The 14,164-nt window shown below is 39.3% G+C and overlaps 1 protein-coding gene across 1 annotated transcript in view; it reads right to left on the reverse strand.

The window, feature by feature from the left end:
- Positions 1-7,685: 7,685 nt before the first annotated feature.
- The window catches only part of LOC144964269 (elongation factor 2-like), a 38,280-nt gene continuing 31,801 nt past the window's right edge, over positions 7,686-14,164 (reverse strand). Inside the window, exons 10-14 of the mRNA XM_078898352.1 lie at positions 12,863-13,114; positions 11,467-11,676; positions 9,829-10,011; positions 8,686-8,818; positions 7,686-8,152 (exon numbers count right to left, since the gene is read on the reverse strand). Coding sequence (XP_078754478.1) covers positions 7,959-8,152; positions 8,686-8,818; positions 9,829-10,011; positions 11,467-11,676; positions 12,863-13,114 — 972 coding nt within the window. The 3' untranslated portion in view covers positions 7,686-7,958. The remainder of the gene's footprint in view (positions 8,153-8,685; positions 8,819-9,828; positions 10,012-11,466; positions 11,677-12,862; positions 13,115-14,164) is intronic.

The following is a 14,164-nucleotide window of genomic DNA, read 5'->3' on the forward strand; positions in this document are numbered from 1 at the left end:
GATATTGATGTGGTTGGTTGTAGCAGTGGCGATGATGTGATGGTGGTGGTTTTGTTAATGGGGAGGGGGTGGGGGTGTTAGTGGTTGTTTTTTTTTTTTTTGTTTTTTTAAGGGTGTTAATGCGCTTGCAACACATTTAGGTCATAGCGTCAGTAAAAAGGAGGAAATGGGATAGTCAAAAAAAAATTCTAGATTTAGATTTGAAAGTACACAAAAAAAAAAGTAAGACAAAGGGCAATGGTTCGAATAGAGAACATGTAGATTTCAAGAGCATACCATCAATGTACTTATTTTGAATCACCTACAAGTCTAATCCAGACACCAGCACAGAATCCCATTTAGAGGAACACACGCAACTGTTTACAGGATACATTCAGAACAAATGGACATATCAGCGCCAGTAAAAAGGAAGAAAATAGGATAGTAAAAAGTTCAAGAATTACAATTAAAGCACCCAAGAAAAAAAGTAAGACAAAGGGGAATTTGTTCAAATAGGAAACACATGTCGATTCCAAAGGTACATTTATCAAAGTACTTGTTTGAGATCACCTAAAAGTCTCATCCAGATACAAGCACGGGTCCCCACTAAGAGGAATACACTCAAATGTTTACAAATCATATATAATACGTAAACAGAACATAATATAGTACACAGAGATGATTTACAAGGAAAAAAATATCATCTCCCAAAATTAACTATACATTCCGATCATTCGACTGTTTCTCTCCCATCCAAGGACTCCGACAAGGGTCAGAACAAACCCAGTAAAATCATTCCAAGACAAAGACAGAAAGTAAGTTGGAAAACATATAGGGGGATAGAAGACCCAGTATGTACCTCCCTGCCCACTTTGGGAGGTCAGGAGCACACTATCAGTGTACTTAGTTTGAGATCACCAAACGTCTCATTCAGACACAAGCACAGGTCCCCGCCAAAATAAACACAATTGTTTACAAATCTTACATATGTAAAAGGAAAAATAATAATAATAGTGCATAACAGAGAGATGATTTACAAGAAAAAAAATATCATCTCCCAAAACTCAGAGACGCCAACTTTAAATTTCGCTCACAGAAGTTTCAGCCACCACTCGTAGGAATTTCAATGCCGAAAGAGGAATTTCCGCGCACAAAAAAAAAAAAAGGAATTGGAATGGTATTTGGAATTGTGTTTACATGTTGTATAGTTCTAAATAGATAACTGATAAGAACTACAGTGTATATTATGATACATAAGCACATTGCAAATTACAACATCCCAAAGTTTCCTTATTTCAAATTAAGTGAAGCGCTAAAACCTAATGGTAGAGATTGTAGTACTGGTGGTAGTGAGGATGATGTGGTGTTGGTGGTTGTAGTAATAGTGGTAGAGATGATGAAGATGTGATAGTGGTTGATGTTGTAGTTGTAGTGATGATGATATGGTGGTGGTGGTTGAAGTAGTAGTGGTAGTGATGATGATATGGTGGTGGTGCTGGTTGAAGTAGTAGTTGTAGTGATGATGATGTGGTGGTGGTATAGTGGTTGTAGTAGTGGTGGTAGTGATGTTGTGGTAGTGATGGTGGTTGTAGTACAAATGGTAGTGATGATAATGTGGTAGTGGTGGTTGTAGTAGTAGTGGTAATAATGATGTGCAGGTGGTTGTAGTAGTAGTCATGGTAGTGATGATAATGTGGTTGTTGTAGTAGTACTGGTCGTGATGATGATGTGGCGCTGGTGGCTGTAGTAGTAGTGATGATGATATTGTAGTGGTTGTTTGTTGTTTGTTGTTTTTAAGGGTTTTACGGCGCTTGCAACACATCAAGGTCATATCAGCGCCAGTAAAAAGGAAGAAAATGGGATAGTAAAAAGTTCTAGAAGAATTACAATAAAGCATCCAAGAAAAGGGAAGACAAAGGGGAATTGGTTCAAATAAGAAACAGATGTAGGTTCCAAAAGCACTCTATCAAAGTACTTAGTTTGAGATCACTATAAGTCTCATTTAGACACAAGCACAGGTCCCCGCTAAGAGGAACACACTCGAATGTTTCACAAATCATATATAATATAAAGAAAGCATAATACAGTGCATAACAGAGAGATGAGTTACAATGAAAAAAAAATCATCTCCCAAAACTAACTGTACATTCGACTGTTTCCCTCTCAGCCAGGACCAGGACAAAACCAAGTAATCTCATTCCAAGACAAAGACAGAAAGCATGTTGGAAAACAGATATAAGGGGATAGAAGTAGAAGACACAGTATGTACCCCCCTGCCCACTATGGGAGGTCAGGAACCCCGCCCAGGTAGTGGTTGTTGTAGTATAGTAGTAGCAGTAGTAGTAGTAGTAGTAGTAGTAGTAGTAGTAGTAGTAGTAGTAGTAGTAGTAGCAGTAGTAGTAGTAGTGATGATGATGATGATGTTGTGGTTGTAGTAGCAGTGGTAGTGATGATGATAATGCGGTGGTGGTGGTTGTAGTAGCAGTAGTGGTGGTAGCGATGAAGACGAGGTAATGGTGGTACTTGTAGTAGTAGTGATGATGATGGTGGTTGTAGTAGTGGTAGTGATGATGCTGTGGTGGTGGTAGTGATGATGATGTGGTGGTGGTTGTAATAGTGGTGGTAGTGATGATGATGTGGTGGTGGTTGTAGTAGTGGTGGTAGTGATGATGATGTGGTGGTGGTTGTAGTAGTATTAGTGGTAGTGGTTATAGTAGTAGTGGTAATGATGATGTGGTGGTGGTGGTGGTATTGTAGTTGTAGTGATGATGTGGTGGTGGTGGTTGTGATGATGATGTGGTAGTGGTGGTTGTAGTAGTCGTGGTAGTGATGATGTGCTGGTAGTGGTTGTAGTAGTAGCGGTAATGATGATGTGGTTGTGGTGGTTGTAGTAGTAGTGGTAGTGATGATGTGGTGGTGGTTGTAGTGGTAGTGGTAGTGATGATGTGGTGGTGGTTGTAGTAGTAGTGGTAATGATTATGTGGTGGTGGTTGTAGTAGTAGTGATGATGAGGTGGTGGTGGTTCTAGTAGTAGAGGTAGTGATGATGAGGTGGCGGTGGTTCTAGTAGTAGTGGTAATGATGATGTGGGTGGTGGTGGTTGTAGTAGTAGTAGTGGTAATGACGATGTAGTGGTGGTTGTTGTAGTAGTAGTGATGATGATGTGTTGGTGGTTGTAGTAGTAGAGGTCGTGATGATGATGTGGTAGTAGTAGTAGTGGTAGTGATGATGTGATACTGGTGGTTGTAGTAGTGGTGGTAGTGATGGTGCAAGGCTGGTGGTTGTAGTAGTAGTGGTAGTGATGATGATGTGGCGTAGTATTAGTGGTAATGATGATGATGTGGTGGTGGTGGTGGTTGTAGTAGTAATGTGGTAATGATATGGTGGTGGTTGTAGTAGTAGTGGTAGTGATGAGGATGTGGTGGTGGTGATGATGGTTTTAATACTAATGGTAATGATGATGATGTGGTGGTATCCTTGGAACAAATTGACCTCACCGGAATTTGCCCGGAGCCCGGAATTTTTTGCTCCAGACCTGTTTTTTCCGGTGAAACCGGAGTTTTGGCATCACTGCAAAACTATTCATTTGACCAGTGATGCCAAAACTCCGGTTTCACCGGAAAAAACTCCGGTCTGGAGCAAAAAATTCCGGGCTCCGGGCAACTTCCGTCAAATTCCGGTGAGGTCAATTTGTTCCAAGGATACCCCCTCCCTTCCAACCACCACATTATCATCATTACCACTAGTATTACAACCATCATCACCACCACTACTACTGCAACCACCACCACATCATCATCACAACCACTACTACTACAACCACCAGCTTCACATCATCACTACCACTACTACTACAACCACCACCACATCATCACTACCACTACTACTACAACCACCACAACCACATCATCACTACCACTACTACTACAACCACCACCACATCATCACTACCACCACCACAACATCATCATCACTACCACTAATACTACTACAACCACCACCACATCATCATCACTACCACCACTACCACAACCACCACCACATCATCACTACCACCACTACTACAACCACCATCACCACCACATCATCATCACTACCAATACTACTACAACTACTACCATCACCTCATCTTCATTACTACAACTACAACCACCACCACCACATCATCATCATCATCACTACCACTGCTATTACAACCACCACATCATCATCATCATCACTACTACTACTACTACTGCTAATGCTACTACTATACTACAACAACAACCACTACAATATCATCATCACTACCACTACTACTACAACCACCAGCACCACATCATCATCACGACCAGTACTACTACAACCACCACCACCACATTATCATCACTACCACTACTACTAACAACCACCACTAAACAAACACTCATCACTACCACTACTACTACAACCACCACAACCACATCATCACTACCACTACTACTACAACCACCACCACCACCACATCATCACTACCACTACTACAACAACCACCACACCACATCATCACACTACCACTACACAAACAACCACCACCACATCATCACTACAACTAACTACTACAACCACCACAACCATCATCATACTACCACTAATACTACTACAACCACCACCACATATCATCACTACCAACTATACACCACACACATCACAACCCACCACAACATCATCATCACTACCACTAATACTACTACACAACACCACCACATCATCATCACTACCACCACTACTACAACCACCACCACATCATCATCACTACCACCACACACTACACTCATCACTACCACTACAATACTACTACAACCACCACATCATCATCACTACACATACTACAACCACCACCACATCATCATCACTACCACCACTACTACAACCACCATCACCACCACTACCAATACTACTACAACTACTACCATCACCTCATCTTCATTACTACAACTACAACCACCACCACCACATCATCATCATCACTACCACTGCTACTACAACCACCACATCATCATCATCATCACTACTACTACTACTATACTACAACATCAACCACTACAATATCATCATCACTACCACTACTACTACAACCACCAGCACCACATCATCACGACCAGTACTACTACAACCACCACCACCACATTATCATCACTACCACTACTACTACAACCACCACTACAACATCATCACTACCATTACTACTACAACCACCACAACCACATCATCACTACCACTACTACTACAACCACCACCACCACGACATCATCACTACCACTACTACAACCACCACAACCACATCATCACTACCACTACAACAACAACCACCACCACATCATCACTACCACTACTACTACAACCACAACCACATCATCACTACCACTACTACTACAACCACCACTACAACAACCACCACCACATCATCATCACTACCAATACTACTACAACTACTACCATCACCTCATCTTCATCACTACCACCACTACTACAACAAACACTACAATATCATCATCACTACCACTACTACTACAACCACCAGCATCACATCATCATCACGACCAGTACTACTACAACTTACAACCACCACCACCACATTATCATCACTACCACGACTACTACTACAACCCACATCATAATTACCATTACTACTACAACCACCACTACCACATCATCACTACCATTTGTTGTACTACAACCACCACCACCACCACATCAACATCACTACCACCACATCATTATCACGACCACAACTACTACTACAACCACTATACCACCACTACATCATCACTACAACTACTACTTCAACCAGCACCACCACCATATCATCATCACTACAACTACTACCTCAACCACCACCATATCATCATCACTACCACTACAACTACAACATCAGCCACTATCACATCTTCATCATCTCTACCACTATTACTACAACCACCAACACCACATCATCCTCACTACCACCAGTACTACAATCTCTACCGTTAGGTTTTGGCGCTTTACTTCATTTGAAATAAGGAAACTTTGAGATTGTAATTTGCAATGTGTTTATGTATCATAATATACACTGTAATTCTAATCAGTTATCTATTTAGAACTATACAATATGTAAGCACAATGCCAAATATCGTTCCAATTCCTTTTCTTTTTGTGAGCGGAAATTCCTCTTTCGGCGTTGAAATTCCTACGAGTGGTGGCTGAAACTCCTGTGAGCCAAATTTAAAGTTGGCATCTCTGATTTGACTTTCCCTCCCAGGCAGCCAGGGCCAGGACAAAACCAAGTAATTTCATTCCAAGACAAAGACAGAAAGCAAGTTGGAAAACAGATCTAGGGGGATAGGAGGCGCAGTATGTACCGCCCTGTCCACTATGGGAGATATATGGATAAGGGAAAGAGAAAAACAGAGAGAGAGAGAGAAAGGGACAGAGTGAAAGTAAAGAGAGGGAGAGTGATAAAGAACGAGGAAGAGAGAGGAAAAAAAAAGGGTAGTTTATTTGATAGGGCTTTTTTTTTTCTAATTAGGGGGGGGGGGGGGGGGGGGGGGGGAAGTTATAATAATTATCTTTTTAGAAAGACCTATAACAGAAGTACTACTCTTGTCCTACTTACAAATAAAATCTCGACTCATTTACCCCCTCACTATTCGACCATTAATTGCCTTTATTTCAATTTTGACATCTGGCGCCAGTTTGTCTAGACTGACGACAAAAATGGAAGTGTCACCAAAATTCATGCAACTGAGCAAAGGTGAATTAAATGTATTTTTATATTAGTATTTTTTTTCACAGATCCACCACTTGATCTGAGCTTTTATCAGAGAAAAATGTTTGACACGGCAAAATCAGCGGAAAATCCCAAAATTCCGCGGAAGATTATCATCCTGTTTAATAAAACGATAATATTGTGCTGGTGGTAGTTGTAGTAGTAGTAGTCGTCGTCATACTAGTAGTAGTAGAAGTGAGAGTACTAGTAGATGTTTTGTTGTAGCGATAGTAGAAAATGCAGCGGTGGTATAGAAGTAGTAGCATTAGTAGTAATAGTGGTAGTAGTAGTAGATGTTGCGATAGTAGAAAATGCAGCTGTGGTAGTAGTAGCAGTAGTAGTTTATTAGAAGTTGTAGTTGTAGTGGTAATAGTAGTAGTAGCAGCAGTATTAGTAATTGTTATAGTAGAATTGGTTGTGAAAGTAGTTGTAGTAGTAGTAATGGTTAACTGGAACAATATCATAAGAAAGAAAAGGGAATTATACATCAGCTAAGGATCTGTTTGATTATAAGGGTATTACAGAGCTTACGACAGATTTAGGTCATTTCAGCACTAGTAACATGGGAAGAAAATGGTATAGTAAAATTAAAAGCACACAAGTAAGACAAAGGGAATGGTACAAATAGGGAACAGACTTGGCAAATGACAAAAAGCAAGTTGGAAATAGATATAGGAGTAAAGAAGACGAATAAGTGACCTCCCTGCCAACTATGGAAGGTCAGGCAGCCCCACCCAGTAAGTTCAGGATCGCACCTGAACCCAGGAAAAAAAAAATATGAAAAAAAACCCCAATCCAGAACAAAAGACAACAACAAGAAAAGGTTACAGTTAAACAGTTTGGAGTGGACAACACAACACGGGAGGTCAGAAGACCCACCCCATGGTGAAAAAAACACCTGAATCTGCCACCAGTGTAAAAATTAAAGGAACGAGTTTGCATTTAATTCATAATTTATTGTAATCTTTACACCACAATATAGTGGGAATCATTTATTTGAGGGCGTGACCAATGGTATAAGTTGTAGAAAAACCTCATAACACTCCGTTGATCTATGATGAACTTCACTTGCTGAAGAGAAAAGTGTTACCGTTGCATTGGAACATTGTTTATGTCAGTCTGACTGATGTAATAAGTCAAGGGTAAAATAAAAAGGGAGTTAAATATTAAGAACTATTTTTCAGTCCCATCTACAGGGTTGCCAATATCCAGGGTTACAATTTATCCAAGTAGTTGTCCAGGGCTGGGATGCCTTCTTTCAGACCCTTGCGTTTCCTGGTGGAAGTAACAACACCGCCAGGTTTGGATGTGGGTTCCATGGCATCTCCAGGAAGTAACTCCCAATGATCAAATACGCACTGTGGGAAGGCTTGACCGCCTGTGTTAGATCGCAAATCTGCTGTGAATCCTGTAAAGAGAGAAAGATGCAAGTGGAGTGAGTGTGCAAGAGGCCAGTAATTACTGCTATGGTTATCACATTTTGGAACCCATATGAAAATAACTTCTATTGTAAATGCAGAAGGGACTAGTAGGAGAAAAAAAAGGGAAGAGAACCCAGCGTGACCTTCTTTTGTATCTAGTCAAAGACCAAATTATGCTCCATCAGGATGTCCGGTCAATGTTCAACTTTATCCCTTCGACGTATAAGTTTCTCCACTAGTACTGACAACTCAACAGCTGCTTCCACAGCAGTGTAAGGGCCTCAAGTTCACTATTCTCAACTTAGCTTAAGATATCAATGCATTTGATTAATAATAAAATGCATGGTATTCAAAAACAGCCTTTGCTGTCATTTTGTTAACTGTTTTTTGGGGATTTTTTTCAAGATCTGAAATGGTACCACCTCTAAATTCTGACCATGACCCCAAGGCAGCCTTTCGTAACAATACTTTGCATTAATATAAAAACAAAAGGCAATATATATTAAAAAAAGTCTCTTACCAAAAGACTCCATGACAGGCAAGGAGGCCTTGACAATACGTTGTGGGGTGTTTCCAATGGTTAAGTTTTCTTGGATAACACCACGACGCTTGTTCAACACACCAAAGATACCACCAACAGCACTTTCTGGGACCTAAACAGTGGACAGATCAATAGTTTCGTCAATTCATGACTATCATCTTCAATAATGAAAAAAAAATAATGTATATTGTCTATCAGGCGTGTCTTGTTCTACATGTTACGCTTTGCTGTTGGTCAGGGACCCTTTGTAAAGCACTTTGAACACATTTAGAGGATGTTGTGCTATATAAATGCTCTAGTGTGTTTAAGCATGCAGTAGAACAGGGCAACAGAGATGCCCTTAGATAAAATAAATGTGCCATGCGTACAGAATGAAAGATGATCTGGAAAAGAACACATGGCATCCGTATTTGGGTTGTGACTATATAGTTTTAATAACTGAACAGATTGAATCAAATTTAATGGAAGCATGCTGCGGGCAGACGATCCAGAAGACAATGTCATCACTTCAAATATTAATAAGCAGAGGGACTTTTGTTTCTGCAGACACGACGAGTATTGCTTAATTCGGACAGGACTACTAATAACAAGTAGGAGAATTCTTGGGCATTCAAAAAGAACGCTGAAACTACAAGACCAGTACCTCACAATTTCAGCCAACTATAATTTTCCAATTTTCTTTTGCAATGTTTCTATTTGCCTACAGTGGAAACCTGATTTGACAGGTATGGCGGAACTAGAGCAAAATCCCCTGCTATATCAGATGCAAAGATAAAGAAAAGAAAAAAGATCAACCTTTCTCCACTCCACCAAAAAGTTTACCCCTTTTATCTGAATAATGAAATTTCATAATAATAAAGGCATTACCAAGAAAATATTTTCTATCATGACGGTTTTTGTTCTACTATTTATTCCATCGCAAAAATACCCCCCCCCCCCCCCCCCCCCCCATTAATTGTAAAAAATTTATACTGTAAAAGCGTTTTTAAAGCCATATTTTTGCTGACGTGATCAACAGCCAGAAAGCTGAAAAATTCTTATGTCGAAGCAGCAGCTCGCAAGTACAAGTCAAACAAACACTCATCTGATCAATCATTCACTGACATTAAATTGTCAATGTACCTGAATTTCCACTGAATAGATTGGCTCAAGAATTCCGGGACTAGCAGTGAGAGCTGAGGCATAACAAACTCTTCTGGCTGTGGAGATGATCTGACCACCACCACGGTGAATAGCATCAGCGTGCAGAGTGACATCCAAGATATTGTAACGGGCTCCACGCATGTTCTCCTCACATAGTACTCCCTGGAGTAAAGAAAAGATAAAAAAATTTTGGGGAAAAATTATGGTAAGATATAGGTCAATGATGATTTGGTGGTGGAGGACGTGGTAATGATGATGGTAGTGGCTATAGTAGTAGTGATAGTGATTTGGTGGCAGTGGTTGTAGTAGTGATGTCTTTTTAGATCCAAAACAGAATTTTGGCATCTCCAGTAAACGGGGGGGGGGGGGGGGGGGGGGGGGGGGACAGCGTGTCATACTGGTTTGACAAAAAACACAACCCACCAGCGATTTAGCATCCATGAAAGAGCCTAAACTTTCTCATGATACTATTAATAGATCTCCCAGCCAAAGTTTTGCTCATCATGATTTATCAAAATGGCTTGACAAGCATCAACGGTGCAGCCAAAGAAGAATCCTCCTAATATCAAAAGATAATTCCCCTTAAAACACGCAATGTAAATGCTGCTCAAAAAAAAAAAAAAAATCAACGTGAAATTGAATGTAAGCTTCAATCTAATAAACGAAAGCATAATACGGACGTCATGGGTTTCCCCTTTATCAACAAAAAAGGATGAATGTAACATGACAGACGAATGAGATAATGACGTTGTAAAGGTGAATAAACAAAACCATTGATGGGACAAGAAATAATATGCCCCCTAGTAAGGAAGGTTTGTTTTGTTTTTAATGGTTTTACGGCGCTTGCAACACATTTAGGTTATATCAGCGCCAGTAAAAAGGAAGAAAATGGGACAGTAGAAAGTTCTAGAATTACAATTAAAGCACCCAAGAGAAAGTAAGACAAAGGTGAATTGAGAACAAATAGGGATCAGATGTAAATTCCAAGAGCATACCATCAATGTACTTAGTCTGAGATCACGATATGTACCTCCCTGCCCACTGTGGAGGTAGGGAACCCCACCCAGTTAGTAAGGAGGGACGAATTAAAATAGAACAAATAGATTTTATAAAAGGTGTGCAATAACTAGAGGATGTGAGGAGAAACTGTGAAGGGCCGTATAGAAAGTGGAAAAAAAAAGCTTAGACAATTGTTGGGAAATAAATACAAAATGTAAGGGATGTGGGTATTAGTATAGTCATACATAGCAGTAGCAGGGAAGCAACAGCAATACTTCCGAGTAGTAGTAGTTGTAATAAAGATACTGGTATACAATTGAAGAATAGACAATGGATGGCTGGGGGCGTCAGGAGGGGCAAGAGATAAAAAGGTACCACTGGCCCTCATGTAAATATTAAACTACCTTTATCTCTTGCCCCTCCGAAATACAATGCTGTTACCAATCAGACACTCACTTCACACCTGATAGCAATGAGTAAAGAGCCTCCATCAAGGGCTTGAACCAATGAACCAAAACCAAGTATGATAACTTAACCACAGTGCATGAATATTAATCAGGCAAGTCAACAAAAGGTTACCCTTGATCATTGACATCTAAGAAATGAGACTGTCTTTACCTCTTTGCAAGCCCATTGGAATCCAACGACAACACTGTCTTTAATTTCGTTCAAGTACTGTACAGCTTTGGTGCAATCTATCAACAGGTTGGGACCTGTGCCTTCAGGACCAAAACACCAGATCTTTCTTGCCTCTCCAACATCAAATTCAAACTTGTCAGCCAAGAATCTTGCTCTTTCTTTAACTTCTTGTCTTGGTGTAATATCTCCCTGGAAAAGAAAAAAGGAAAAAGTTTTAAAATGTGGAGTTTGCTTGATTGAACTCATTAGAACTTGGAGCAGGATAAGAATTAAGACCAAAATGAACATTTACAGATACCACTTTCAATCAACACATATTATATGGGGTGATTAAATAAAATATGACCATTGAATAATGATCTAAGCACACTGATAATGTGCAAACTTCAACTGGATGCATTAGAGTACCCAAGAAGTGTCCATTTAGTACCACCCCGTAAAATTGGCTCTATTCTTTCGATTAGTTAATTTCTTTCTTTTTTTTTTTTAAATTTGGTAAAAAAGAAAAACTAAGAATGATAGAACCCAACACTCATCAAGAACTAACAATTTAAAAAGTGACACATCTTTCACCCATCACCTCTCCTGTTCTTTCAGTGAATCTCAATATGCGAAACAGAAACTCAGGCACAACCAGACCTGCCAATGCTTCATATTCCATAAGTAGAATCAGAACGTCAGGAAATAGGAATGCCCCCCTTCCATTCTCTCTTATGTTTTAATATTTGAACTGAAGCGACTATGGTGGAAGGGCGAAAAGGAAAAGTGGAAATAGGAATGATTCTACCAATGTTTTTGTTTCAGGTTGAAAAAGGTTGGTAAATGGTTGGTGAAAAAATTGTCCGAACACACGAAAAGACACAACAGGACAAAAATATGGACACAACACAGATATGACACATCAATTGACTAGTCAAATCATGTCACTTTCCCCTACTTATTTATGAGGAGATCCTTATTCATGATACCAAAAAAAAAATCCCAAATATTTGAGGGCCCAGGTCTGAGTTAGTTGTAAAGAGAGAACAATTCCTACCCTTTTGAAGGATGTGTATCTCGTGCTTGACACAGGAAGCTGCGTATCTTCGCTCCTGTTTGTGTTAAATGTTTAGCTGATTCTTTCGTTTACTTGGATTAATTCTTATAGAAGAAGAAGAAGAAGACGTTGACGACAAAGAAGAAGAAGCAAGAAGAAGAAGAGGAGGTGGTGCTGTCGCGTGAGAGCTTTCGAAGAAAAATTATTATGGGTAGAAGACACAGTAAGTACCTCCCTGCTCACTATGGGAGGTAAGGAACCCCACCCAGAATGATTCTGCCAAAAGCAGAAGGGTTCACAAGAAAGCACAAACCCTCCTAACATGCATTAAGAACTTACATTATCAATGGCTTCAGCAACACCAACGGGGAGAGGTGCAGCTCTCATGAACAAACGGTTGTGTTTGTTGGGAGACTTGGATAAGCAAGTTATTGTCGATTCTTCCTGCACTGTTTCCCTGTAAGACACAACAGGTTCAGTCTTCTTTAGGGGAATACCAGCATGGTCTTCCTCAAGGTCCTTCAGGCAAATTTCCAGATGCAACTCACCAGCACCAGCAATAATGTGTTCTCCAGATTCTTCAATGATACACTGAAATATTCAAGAAATGAGTAAGACTAAAATAGCAACGAGGCGTTTACAGGAACACTAAACATTTTTTAACAAAAGTTTGAAAACCAACAACCACATAACGAACGTCGAGACAAAGCTAAATAAATACTTTTAAAAAAATAATTTCTGGAATAAATTCCATTGTAACAAGTGGAGTAAGAACTATATTTTGAGAGAAAGAATAATTACACATCCAGGTATTTTACCCACAGCTGCCAACTTTTCAAAAAGAAAATAAGGAACGCCCATTTGCCCCCCCCCCCCCCTTCATCGAATCACAACATATAAAAGTCAGCCTTTCAAATTACGACTACTAACACTAACAAGTTTAAGATGACAGAGGCTTGTCCAAATGTTGCTAAATTATCGGGTATATATCCATTTGAATCGTTACGAAATGACACTTCCCACAATGAAATCAAATTTTCAGAATAAACAAAATAAAGAAAGAATTCAACATCCTTAACTTTGATAAGGACCAATACACAAGCACAATAAAAATTGTACTGTAAAATAAAGGAAATAACTTAAGATGTTTAGAAACGCATAATTGCCAAACTGGTACATCACTTGAAAGTGAAACGGCGTTTTGGGGTAAAAATTATGGAGACTGGCTAAAAAGTAGGCGATTGCATAATTTCTATCACGCAGCATAATGGTCTTTAAATAGCACACTATAATAGTAGTTATAGTAAAATGAACCTCTAAATATTGGAAAATTCCTACCTCTTTACTTTGACAAGATAAATACACCTAAAAAGGGGATATACTTATTTCTCTTGAAATTATAAAAAAGCTTACTTGAAAAAAAAAAACAAAATTAAAATCAAGATTTTATTAAAGGAATTGAATTTATATTTCATAAATTAATAAATGGAAATAATCATTGTAATGTTTAATCTACGTAAGAAATTGATTTTCTGATCGAATACCTTCCAATCAAAGATGCTGATTTTAATTTATTTAAAATTAAAACAATATTTGTAACAAATAGTGAAAATATCAACACTGTCTGAGAACACGAAAAGT

This window comes from Berghia stephanieae, chromosome 2 (assembly GCF_034508935.2).
Source record: "Berghia stephanieae isolate SIO BIC M18660-M18661 chromosome 2, UCSD_Bste_1.3, whole genome shotgun sequence".
Lineage (NCBI taxonomy): Eukaryota > Metazoa > Mollusca > Gastropoda > Nudibranchia > Aeolidiidae > Berghia > Berghia stephanieae.